Source organism: Alternaria novae-zelandiae (assembly GCF_023758075.1).
Source record: "Alternaria novae-zelandiae strain BMP 2774 chromosome Unknown scaffold_1, whole genome shotgun sequence".
NCBI classification, from domain to species: domain Eukaryota; kingdom Fungi; phylum Ascomycota; class Dothideomycetes; order Pleosporales; family Pleosporaceae; genus Alternaria; species Alternaria novae-zelandiae.
In genome coordinates this window covers 591,800-603,935 of record NW_026056961.1, presented here as the reverse complement: position 1 = coordinate 603,935, position 12,136 = coordinate 591,800, and the positions used below count along the sequence as shown (strand labels likewise).

Genomic DNA, 12,136 nt, shown 5'->3' with positions numbered 1-12,136 from the left:
TTACAAGAAGAAAGCAGCGAAAGCACCAACACCGGCAACGAAGCCACCGACGTTGAGAGCAGAGGCAGCACCAGTGAACTCAGCAGGGGTGGAGGGCTTGACGTAGCCACCGGTCTTGGTGGGGTAGCCAGTGCCAGCAGCAGGGGGAGCACCAGTGCCAGCAGGGACAGAGGGGTAGGGAGCACCACCGGCAGGGGCAGATGGGTAAGGAGCAGAGCCGGAAGGCTTGCCGGCACCGGGAACCATGGGGTAGCCGGAGGGCTTGCCAGCACCAGGAACGACGGGAGTACCGGTGGGGTAGGGGACGGTGACGGTGATGGTGGTGGAGCTGAGGCAAGAGGTGGTCTCGGCCTCGGGGACCTCAGGGGTCATGGAGGAGGCAGGGTAAGAGGGAACCTCAGAGGTGGCGTGCTCAGGAACCTCGGGGGTCTTGGTGGAGACGGAGGGAACCTCAGCGGGCTTGGAAGGAGTCTCCATGGGGTACTCAGCAGGCTTGGAGGCCGAAGGAGTAGGCATAGCGGAGGACTCGTGCTCAGGGACCTCGGGGGTCTTGGAGGCGGGGTACTCAGGAGCAGGAGCGGAGGGGGTCTCAGCGGGGTAGGCTGGGTACTCAGGAGCCTTGGAGCTCTCAGCAGGGACCTCAGGGTAGGCGGGCTTGCTGGACTCGGGCTGAGCAGGGTAGGCAGGGTAGGCCGGGGCAGCGGGGGTGCTGGCCGGGGCGGCGGGGTAGGCGCCGTATTGGGGAACGGCAGCGGCAAGGCCGGCGAAGGCAGCGATGGCGATGGAGTAACGCATGTTGATTGTTGGGTATTAGAACTTGAAACGGTAGAGTTGGAAGTGTTGGTTGGTGGTGGAGGTGGTGGGAGAGAGTTGGCGAGTGTGTATTATTAATGATAGTATTAGTTGGTAACAACGAATGGACGACCGAAGGTCAAAGGACTTGAAGCTCGAAAGTTTGGCTGTGAAGTGAAAAAAACAGCAAGGCGACCTCGCTGCCTGGATATATACCGTCAGGAGATTACAGCACGGTAGCGCGGACCGGAAACAAGTGGCCACTGAAAGGGGGAAACAGGACGGGCGACAGGGGCCAAAGCATCTGGGCGCTGCAAGTGGTCTGGCGGGTGTCAGGGCTAATGCAGGAACCAAGCTGGCCTGCCGCCCCGCTGGCCACTCGCAGGCGGTGCGTGCCTGGTGCTAAGACCAGATCGGCAGGTTGGCTGTGGAGGCTCGCGGTGGCTTCTCGTGTTGCAGAAATGAACGGCCTGTGTTGGTCGTTCAGTCCAGAATGTGTTGTTGTCGTCTTGCTGCACACAGGCCGCCATCCCCAGGCCGGCGGCTGTTGTTCTAATTACGCGCTATCGGCGGAGGAACGCAGCATTTCCATTTCGAGAGCATCGCGAGGCACGTTTGTCCTCACGGCCTCTGCTCTGTGCGAGCTGAGCCTCTAGATGGCGATCTCGTCAGGGTATCTTCAGGGGCGGCCCTTATCGTGTTGCCCGTTGAACAGAGGTTCTCCACCGGCACTTGGGCCTCCCAGCAAAGCCTCTGGAGATCATTTTCCTGAAATAGTGTCTTTACGGTGTCAGTGTTGCAGAATCTGCAGGGTGCGTCAGCGCATGTTTAGTTTTGCAAACATCTCACTGCGCCGTTCACGCACGCTCGAGCCCGTGAGAACCAAACAACACACTCGGTCTTTTGCTTACGGAAGACGTCACCTGCCCTTGGTGTTGTTTTCGCGCCGGAGCCGGTGTTGCACGACCGAACGGTCCTTTGTGTGAGGCGCCGTGGCTCCAGAATCGATAATGGCATTGGCCACGCCACTTTGCCGAGGGTGGAGATTAAGCATTAGTCGCTTACCAATGCGGTCTAGCTGCTTTCTGCGCTGTCCCCTTTCGTCTCCACCACGCCCTGTGCAGTCGACCTTCATTTCGGCCTCAAGTCCAGCGCCTTTACGCCGGCGGTACTTCACGATCCGATCTCCAGATTCCGTCATAGTCGTTGCCATAGTTTGTTAGTCGGATTACTCTTTTTGCGCGCTTCAGCTTCCATGGCCGGAGCAGCAATATGGCGCCTTTCGTTCTGACCACGATGCGTGTTGACCGCCTCGCATTCATTTGCATGTGCCGCACACCTGCATTCAGCCGGAAAACGCTCCGGTGGGCTTCGGCGACAACTGCCAGGAGACCCTCCCATTCGCTTTCTCCGCTGCCACATAATCAATGCCGATCATATAGATGTCCTAAGCGCACAGCTGGCTTGATCAGGCTCGTGATGGAGCGGCTTCGTCGTAGCGAGATAAGGCGGTCAGATCATTCGACATCGAGAACGGAGTTGCTTGTGAGCGGCTTGTGATTGGTGCACAACGGTGTCTCTGGCACGAGCTCGTGACCCACCCGGACGCCTGAACAACTGTCGGCATTTGACTTGGTCGCGAAGCATCCGATGCACATCTCAGTACGCAAAGTTTCTGTTCTTCCTGCGTAAACTTTCTTGCCTTGCATCGTTCTTCTCCAAAGCGACTGTTCTTCCCCGACTGGATGGCTTCCATAGCCACTGCTAGCTGTGCCTGCCCGAATCTGTGGAAGTGCCACCCTCGGCTGCATGGAGACCCCGGCCTATGTTGACCATGTTACGGCCTCTCGAAGGACCACCTGCACCCGTCACACCGCCACTGGAATATGCCACCAGCACCTCTATCATGCCTAGGATTTTCACCTGTGGATACAGCTCCAGCTCAGGTTATGCCAGAGCTCTGCTGCTCTGCTGCCATTCCAGACGACGAAGGCAGTGCTGGATCTTCACCCGAAGGACGTGACCCAGGCCATAACTTCTCTTCTCATCCACATTGCCCTACCTGCATGGAACCGGAGATGCGATTACTTACCTGTTTACATACCAGAGTAGACACTTATATATCATATGCCAGTGTACACTCGCGAGCTCCGCCCGGAACCTGAGCAAAGGAAGCCATGGTGAACCCCAGTCCGTTTCCGAAGCCACCGATTCCCAGCGGTTGATAATCACGTCGCCCGAGCGCCTGTAACAATCCTCCCCATGCGACATGGTTGCCCAGTTTGTTGTCTCAGTTGAGTCAAAAGCTGAACAGGACTTGTGAGCAGGTATGGATAAGGTGGGATGCGAGTTTGTTCAAAAGATACGCGGTCAGATGTCGTGATACACGTGCTGCACTCAATGAGGTAAGAGTAAGATGTACATTCAGAAGACGATGCGCTACCGTAAAGTGTGGAACCATGAAATCAGCGACCAAGGTTACAACCAACACCAATGACTGGACAAGCATCACATTACATGCGACCATGGAACCGTGGTTCAAACCGTACGGCTTCATTCCGCGATGAATCTTGCACCTGAATACAATACAAAACCCTTTGCACCTGCATTTCCCAGTGATACCCAAGGCAGCTTCCATCCAGAGAAAAAAAATATGCTAAGCACCTGCATTTCCTTCTCTCATACCAGCCGCAACCTCAGCCTCCACGCAACACGACACATCCACGAATGCCTGATGAGCCCTTCCGCTTCCTTGACCTACCCAAGGAGGTTAGGTTCATGGTGTACGAGAATCTTCCTCGGATCATCGTTAATACGACAATCGAGCCTCACCCCGGTGACTACTGGCGTCTTCGACACCAGTCATCTTTCACGCTCATTCACCGCAGCACTAACACTTCTATTCTTCGAGTCTGCAAGGAAATTTACAAAGAGGCAGCGCCGCTCGTCCACAGGACGATCCGAAATTTCATCCTTGAGGCATCGCCCAAGGTTGCAGGCAGCATTGATCGCTACACCCACGCCAAGTCCCTAACACCGATTGTAAGAGCTGCGGCACGCGACTTTGATCACCTCCGCTCAAGACTCGATCTCGTTCCAGTTGGCCAACACGCTGCCCCGGAAACTCTTGTCGACTACGAGAGCAGAACATCCAAGTTCCTCCAAGACCTCGCCGAAGCTCGCAAAACCACTGCGGATTGGGATTTCTCAGACTTGCCCGAAAAATATCTTGTGGACACGGACGTATTCTTACCCGGCAGCATAAATAAAATTGTACCCTCTTTGCCGAACTACGGGTTGAGCGATGCTGAAAAACGCACGATACGCACCTTCATCACCACGGCCTCGATACAACTCCTCTACCACCACATCAAGCGTCTGTCCCGCCATACACTCAGCAACCCCACCATCGAGTTCGTACGCATCTGGGATCGCCAGGCAATAGCCGAGATATCAGAAGTCTACTACACACGTCATCAGTGGTGCGAGATGGACTTTGTGACGGCCTTCAATATTATGGGTCGGGGTTTCCGCTCCAAGTGCTACGACTTCGGCGTCAATATCCAACTCGCGGGGTACGTGCCGATAAGCCAAGGCCAGAAGCCGTTGCTAAGGGAAGGTGCTTTCGTCGCCTTGCCGACAAGAGATGGGCATGTGGGTGGATTTGTCCCTCCGGGAGTTGGCATTGTGGTGAGATGGGAAGAACCTATGCCGGAGTGGGTGTGGAGAGAGGGATGGCTTCCAAATGAGTAGTGACCGTGATCGAGACTGTCGGATCGGTAGCCGCTCAAAGATTACATCATTGGCAGGTCACTACTACTGCGACGAACATGCAACGACCATAGACGACGTAACGAACCTTTCGCCATTAGCCCACTTAATAGCTTTACTCGATCCTCCTTTCCAAGCGCGTTGATTGGTGGGTAATTGATTACAGAGGGAGCAGTAGCCAAATATGACGAATTCATGAAGCCCTTAGAATGCGCTCATGTAGTGATGATACATGACATGACTGGACAGACGAGTAAAATTCTCAGCGTAACATGAACCTCATAGCGCATCTGTGCATACCCAGAATTGGTAGTGTACTCATAAAGTGCGAAGTTATTCTGCGGTAGTGCACCCATGAAGTGTTAAGTTATTCTGCGCTATCTCACAAGCGTTGACGTCGTGCTGACGATTAACCTTCACCACATCACCACTTTCACAATCACGAAATACCAAGCAACAAAACAATGATAACAGTTCTCTCAGCATACATCATACTCTACTCACACAGGCTAGACATACATGACCACTTTCCCGCTCCCTCAACAGTCGAAGCAAAGGATACAAAAACAAACAAAAAAAGACAAAAAGCCCTCATCCAACGCCATGCTAATACACACATTTCCATAGTACCTAGCCTGTGAGAATGCAAAACATCATACCAACCCGATCGATCAATGGAGACATTGATACCATATGCATGTCATGTCATGCCCCCGTAGTGGAAAGAAGAAACGCCAGTGTACGCCAGTTAATCCGCCCAAAGATGATGTGTCTTGGCCTGGTAGGCAGGCGCAAGGTAGTTGTAGTGTGGAAGGGACTCAAAACCACCGGGCATGGCTTAAGCCTTCATCTTGCCGAGGAAGCCGTCGAGATCGAACTCTTCCTCGTACTGCTTCTCGTCCCAGAGATCGCCTAGTTCGTCCAAGAAGCCCTTCTTGCCCTTCTCTCTCAGCGCACCGGTCGCGTCGACGGCGTCGTTTTCGTCGATGCCTGTTCGATCGTCTTTGGCGTTGCTGGGCGGTGCTGGTAGTGCGGCAGGATCGTTCGAATCGGCCGAGACGTTGAAGAGATCGAGAATCTGGTCTGTTTGCATGGACTGGAGACCCGCGTTTTGTTGATTGACGACGGTGGAAGCGATATCGATCTTGAAACGTTGGAGACTAGGAGCATTTGTTAGTGACAGGGTTCAACTGGGGGAGTTCGGGATACTTACTTCAAGATCTTCTCTTCCAAGGTACCGCGCGTGACGATTCGGTAAACGTTGACGACCTTCTTCTGACCGATACGATGCGCGCGGTCCATGGCTTGAATGTCCTTTTGCGGGTTCCAGTCGTGCTCAACGAAGATAACGGTATCGGCACCAGTCAAGTTGAGACCCAGACCACCGACACTGGTTGTCAGAAGCAAGACATCGTATGAAGGATCGGTATTGAACTTGTTGACAATCTCCTGGCGCTTGGTAGCCTCGACACCACCATCAAGGCGCATGAATTGCACGGACGGAAGCAACTTCTCGAGCACGTTGTGCTGAACCATGTCGAGCATCTCCTTCATTTGACAGAAGACGAGGGCACGATGCTGCGAGACAGCTTCCGGTAGGTCGCCATTAGCGGCGGCAGACTTGTCGCTGACCACGTCGGATGCACCGATACCACAGTCCACAAGCAGATCCTTGAGAGCGCCGAGCTTGGGTGCATGCGCGATGTCGTCGATCGTAGTGTTGTGCTTCTTGAGATATTGCTGAGTCGGCTCGTATGCCTTGTTGGTGGGACCCTTGACGACGAGCGAAGGTGAGTTGCACAGCTTCTTCATGTACTGAAGGGCTTGGAAGATATGTTGCTTGCTCTCGCGGTCGGCATTACCGGCCTTGGACTGAATCTCCTTGCCTTGGCGCTTGGTGAAGTCGTCGAAAAGGTTGCGTTGCAGCTCAGATAGATCGCAGTAGTAGTTTTGCAGGATCTTAGGCGGCAGATCATCCAGCACCTCTTCCTTGAGACGGCGAAGGAGGAAGGGAAGTACCTGCTTGTGTAGAGCTTCGATCGCCAGCGCACCCCGTTCTTGCTCCTTCGACGAGCTCTTGGCGAACCGGGAGGCAGCGATAGGCTTCGCGAAACGTTCCTGGAAGACCTTCTCTGTACCAAGGAAACCGGGCATGAGGAAGTCGAAGAGCGACCATAGCTCGAGCACGTTGTTTTGAATAGGTGTACCGGAGAGGATGAGGCGGTGATTCGACTGGAATTGCTTGACAGCCTGGCTGGTCTTGGACTTTGAGTTCTTGATCAAGTGACCCTCGTCGAGTACGCAGTAGTTCCAGGTGATGGGCTTGAGAATGTCGGCGTCATTCCTGCAGATATCGTACGAAGTAATGACAATATCCACTTTGTCAAGCTGATTCCTGTGCTGGCCGCGGATAGGTGGCGAACCAACATAGGCTACGCAGCTAAGGAATGGTGCATACTGGCGAATCTCTTGCTGCCAATGACCAGACAGCGTGGGCGGGCATACAATGAGAGATGGTAGACGTCGGAAGTTTGGATCGCCGGATTTGGCGAACTCATCTGCGCGCATATGATGATCACTTGCCACCATGCATAGCGTTTGTAGCGTTTTACCAAGACCCATGTCGTCGCAGAGAATACCGTGAAGGTTGTACCGGTTGAGGAACGCCAGCCAATTGACACCCTCTTGTTGGTATGAACGGAGCGTCGCCTTGATACCGACAGGAATCTCGAAAGGCTCCACTTTCTTCGCATCCAGCATCTGGGCGACGAACTTGCGCTCTCGGTCTCGGCCCTTGAGGAGAGTGTCCGGAAGGCCTGGCGGGTCGGGGATTCCAGACTCAAGTGGTACAAGCTTCACAAGCGTGGCAAAGCTGGTTGTAGCCAGTAGTCGGACGTCGTTGTCTGAGTCACTCATACGACCAAGAACTGGGGTGATGAGGAAGATGACGTATGGTAGAATGGCGTCTTCCATAACATGGATGAGATGGTAGATGCACTCGATGGCTCCCTGGCGCGCGTGTACATTTCCACCGTCGCTGATGGTTGGTAGCACGCTCTCGACAAGCATGGTAACACCTTCGACAGACATGACGCTGCAGACGGTTGCGAAACACTTGGCAGCTGCGTACCGCAAGACGTACAATTTGCTTTGGAGAGCCTTGGCAATAAGTGGAAGCAGGTCCTTGACGAAGCCTCTGACGCTTGGGTGGAAACTGCCGGCCAGAGCACGTAGAGTTGATAGGGCATCAACAACTTCCTGGCCAAAGACGCCGTCCTCGTTGAAGATTTGCGCGGGAAGCGTGGCCTCGGTAAAGGCGTCCTTGATGGGTCGTTCAATCAAATCCTTTAGGATAGGCACCTTCTCGAAAATCTCAGCGCCGAAGCTCTCAACGACTTTCTCAAGACCCTCTCGCGCACCACGCTTGGTGATCCTGGCTGCCCGCGACTCTTCTGCGAATCGAGCAGCGTCTGGGTGATCGCGCACGTCTTCATCTTTCTTGAGCGTAAGAATGCCTGTTTCGATGTGTGACTGTCCGGCGAACTCGGGTGTTTCGGCTGTCTCCATGCAGTAGAATTTGACCAAATTGCCAACAACCTTGTTGACCACACCAGATCTCTTGGCGTTGACCAGGAACACGATGTAGCCAGCAACTGCGGCTGCCGAACGTCTCTGTAGCTCAACGTTCTCTTCTTTCTTGACGCTATCCATCATAGCCTTGATCGGTGGCGATGGCTTCTTCGGGGGTGAGTTGAGCGCGACAAGTGCACCGGCTGCAGCGGCCTTGATGCGAACATCGCGTTCTTCCTTGATGTCCTTGGCTTCTTGAATGCTCGTCTCTACTTCCTTGCGTGCTGTGTCCAGATTTGCTCCTGCGACCATGCGGGCGGACGGCGTCATGGCCTTCTTTAGCTTCTCGAACTGCACGTTGATCAGCTTCTCGGCATCTGCGACGCCAAATGCATAGTGGTTCGCATTCGGCATGCCCTGGACAAGGGCAGCAATCTGTGGCAGGCTTTGGACATGGGCGTCGTGGAAGATGCTCAACAAAGAGTGGCATTGAGTCCGAACAATCTGCAGCTTGGGCACAAGATCCTCGTAGGCGGCAGGCCTCTCGCCTTCAACCATAGGCAGCAGGGCCTGGACGAAGGACTCAGCCAAGGCATCTTTAGTTGCCAGGTTCTTTCCAAACTCCTCAATGATGATTGCAGCCGTCAGTTGGGTTGACGAGTTCTGAGAGGACAATGGGGCCAGCAGCCTAGATCTGAAGGTCTCGAGCCTCGACTCTTCAGGCCAGGCTCCCATCGCTTTGCCGAGAGCTTGTGCTGCAGAAGTCCTGGAACGGATCATGACGTCCGCGCCTATGAGTTCGAGATCACCAGTGATCATGTGTCCGTCGACGTTATGAGACTGTGAGGCTGGAGTAGGTGTTGACGTTTCGTCCTTTCCAATACGCGACTTCTTTCTTCTCTTCTGAGCTGGCTCACTGCCATCTGGTGGAGACGACTTACGGCTCGGCTCAGAGTCGGGTGGCGGGCCCATGGCTTGTCCGGAGGGTTTGATGAGTAGTGACTTGTTCAACGATATCGGGTGACGTGATACTCCAATAGGTGTGAGCGTGAGAGGAATGACGGCATCTAATATGGGTTCCATAAGAGGCGCCAGTTGGCTACCCAAGGCTGCGACGATAGCATTCCAAAGCTGGAGGGAGAGTTTCAAGACACCTTCGTTGCGTTCAAGCAGGATGTTCTGGAATATGAGTTGCAATGCCCTGCTATCTACCCAGCCGTCCGAGCCTTCGCTTTGGATGTTGAGGAAAGTGATCAGCGCACGCAGCACTGCCGCACGGACACTGGTGATGGTATGTCGTAAGAAGGGGAAGAGTCGTGGCACCAATTCGTGGAATGATTGGGTCGGATCTTGTCGTGCGTTGGCTTGCATCGCTTCCAAAACTTGAGGAAAGCCACAAAGCTTGGCCAGAAGGTCCATGATAAAGCCGGTACTGGCACTCAGGTCGTCCTGTAAACTGGAGAGACAAGACCAGACTACGTTCATCAAGTGCTCGAGTGATTTTGGACGCATCTCGATGAATTCCTTCGCCACGGGAATAAGGGTAGCTGCACTGATGGCTCGGACATCGTCGTCGGAGTTACTCAGACCGCTGATGACTGCGGCGAGGACTCCATCCAGTAATGTGCCGTCCTCGAGGAGTAGGTCGTTTCGTACAGCAACAAGGTACCGTAGTCCGATCATGCCACCTTGACACAAGGCCCAGGGTGCGCTCAGAGGGTTGGTGTCGAGAGGAAGGTTATGGTTGATGATAAGGCGATTGAGAACCTGGAACGTTGCAAGGACGTTGTCGCGAGACATGTATTGGAGCAAAGACCCAAGCGCTTGTCCGGCCGTTTCTCGTATGGGCGCAATAGCATTATCGCCGGTGAAATCTGCAAAGCGATCGAGCATGAAGATGCAGACCATGCGACATGCCAGATCATTCAGCCATCGCTGATTCAGCCGATCGTTCTCCGCCCGGCTGAGTCCCTTCCGCCTGCCAGCACCACCGCCATGAATACGGAGAATTTCTCGTAGGCCCATGGCAGCACCATGGCGTACCTCCCAGGTGTAATCGAAAAGTTCGACGGCAAGATACGCACAGACACGCTCGAACGGCCATTCAAGCCCTTGCTCTTCGGCCTCTGTTTGGAAAGACGACTTCTCCGCTACAGGCGCGCCCTTGAACTCCTTCACAAACTTCGCATCGTCGTCTCCGCCGTTGCGGTCGAGTGAGAAGTAGTCGTTCATGGGTTCGTCCTCGTCTCCGTTCTCCGACTTCTCGAACTTTAGGGCATTAGGATGTGGGCGAACGGGGGTCTCGATGAGGTCAGCTTGTGAGTCTTTCCTTGCAGTTGAATTGAAGTCGACAACTTGGACTTTGCTAGCACCTCCAGCGGCCTGTCTCTTGTTCTTGCGCCTCAAGGCATTCTGCTGACGTTTGCTGAGTCCTTTGCCATCAGGTGTGCCTGCAGTAGGTGAACTACCATGGTGCATGCTCTCTGACCGCGAGACGTTGGTGTCGATACGGTGCATGCCGGGAGTCTTTGGAGCGGGAGTTTGTGGCATCATCTCCTGGGGTGGTGTAAGGTCCTCAACCCATGCGCCTTCAAAGCCAAGTCGCTTGAGTAGGGTGCTCTTTTGGTACTCCAGTCGTTCAGCGGGGTCCATGGCTGCCAGTTTGTAGTCATGCTCCTTAGTGCCGAGAGAGGCTAGGACCTTGCCGAATTTGAGGATAGAAGGCAGGTCCAGTATAGCAAGATCGAGTCCATCGGCGAGCGGTGGTAGTGTGCTATCGCCGTTCTCTTCTTTCTTGACGAGTGCGCCATTGCTGTCTTCCGATTTGACATCGCCATTGGAATCTGGTTGGGCTTCCGGCTTGACGGACTCATCCTGGTCATCGGCGTTGGGGTCGAACTTGTCGGCATTGGCAGCGATGCCACCTATCGCCTTGGCAGCGGCAACTCTAGTTTCCCAGCTTTTTGATCGCAAATAGGGTATGACTCGGGTAAGAAGATTGAAAAGCTCATCGGGATGTTGTTTTTGGACGTCGGCTAGCTGGTCGGCTGCTGTATTTCGGATTAATGCTGTGCTGCCAGTCTCGAGGAGCCTTGGCGGGGGTTAGCGAGAGTCAACAGAGACAAAAGAAGCAAGGCTGTTCAAGCGTGATTAACTTGTCGCAGAAGATGGCAACGTAGTTTGATCAAGCAGTGAAAGACATGCAGGACATGCGCCGGGTATACTCACGTTACGAGACGATCCAATCTGGTGGCACTACCAAAGCGTTAGCGCGTCATGCATGCATCGATGCGATATGCGACAAACCTCATCTTCGCGCTGCACTTTTGACAGTCGGGCTCGCAGGTGGAGCGCGACCAGGAGAATTAGAAATTACTAGGCGCCCGCAGGCGTAGCCATGGAAGCACTGGGCACGGCACAGAAGTGTTTGGGCTGTGTAGTCAGAGTTGTGGAAGGGAGTCACGTGATGGGGTGGTAACTCGATGCGGTGCCGGGAGCGCGTCGGAGAAGGTGGGCTGCGGGCCTATCTAAGAGAATGAACAGGTCATTAAGTAGGCTGGATCACCACCAGGAACGGGCTAGTGGCCTGGCCCGTGCGTCCCGTTTCAGGGAGCAGAGGGAAATTTTTGCAACATCAACGGCGCCGGCCAGAGTAACGCAGGTGCAAACAGACTGCCTTCTCTTACTGCGAAGGCGATTCACCGTGTCCGATGTATTTTTGATGCTGGTCGTGCGCGGTGCGATGAACCGGTCGCGACTTCCTTTGACAGAGATGTGGCCTCTGCACGCTAGCCGGATCCATCACCGCTCATCAACGCGCCTGCTCAAAGACCAACTTCCAACATCTCCACCCCACCTACTCGTAATCACATACGATGATCGCATTTGGTGTCGCGACATTCTCGCGACAGCACTTGCACTTACTACTCACCCACTCACTACAGTCGCACAACCCCCAGCCTCATCGTTATCAACGCGTCGTTGTCACTAGGCTAGGCTACCA

The 12,136-nt window shown here is 54.3% G+C and overlaps 3 protein-coding genes across 3 annotated transcripts; 1 reads left to right on the top strand and 2 right to left on the bottom strand.

The window, feature by feature from the left end:
• J4E88_000165 (uncharacterized protein) lies at positions 1-795 on the bottom strand (the record flags this gene model as incomplete). Its single annotated transcript, XM_049393845.1, has 1 exon — positions 1-795. The coding sequence occupies one exon, from the start codon at positions 793-795 to the stop codon at positions 1-3; it is 795 nt and encodes a 264-aa protein (XP_049259674.1).
• Positions 796-3,519: 2,724 nt separating this feature from the next.
• J4E88_000164 (uncharacterized protein) lies at positions 3,520-4,545 on the top strand (the record flags this gene model as incomplete). The annotated part of the gene is made up of 1 exon (XM_049393844.1): positions 3,520-4,545. The coding sequence occupies one exon, from the start codon at positions 3,520-3,522 to the stop codon at positions 4,543-4,545; it is 1,026 nt and encodes a 341-aa protein (XP_049259673.1).
• Positions 4,546-5,401: 856 nt separating this feature from the next.
• Positions 5,402-11,444, bottom strand: J4E88_000163 (uncharacterized protein; the record flags this gene model as incomplete). The annotated part of the gene is made up of 4 exons (XM_049393843.1): positions 5,402-5,723; positions 5,777-11,224; positions 11,362-11,388; positions 11,440-11,444. 4 exons carry the CDS (start codon positions 11,442-11,444, stop codon positions 5,402-5,404), a joined length of 5,802 nt encoding a protein of 1,933 aa, XP_049259672.1.
• Positions 11,445-12,136: the final 692 nt, after the last annotated feature.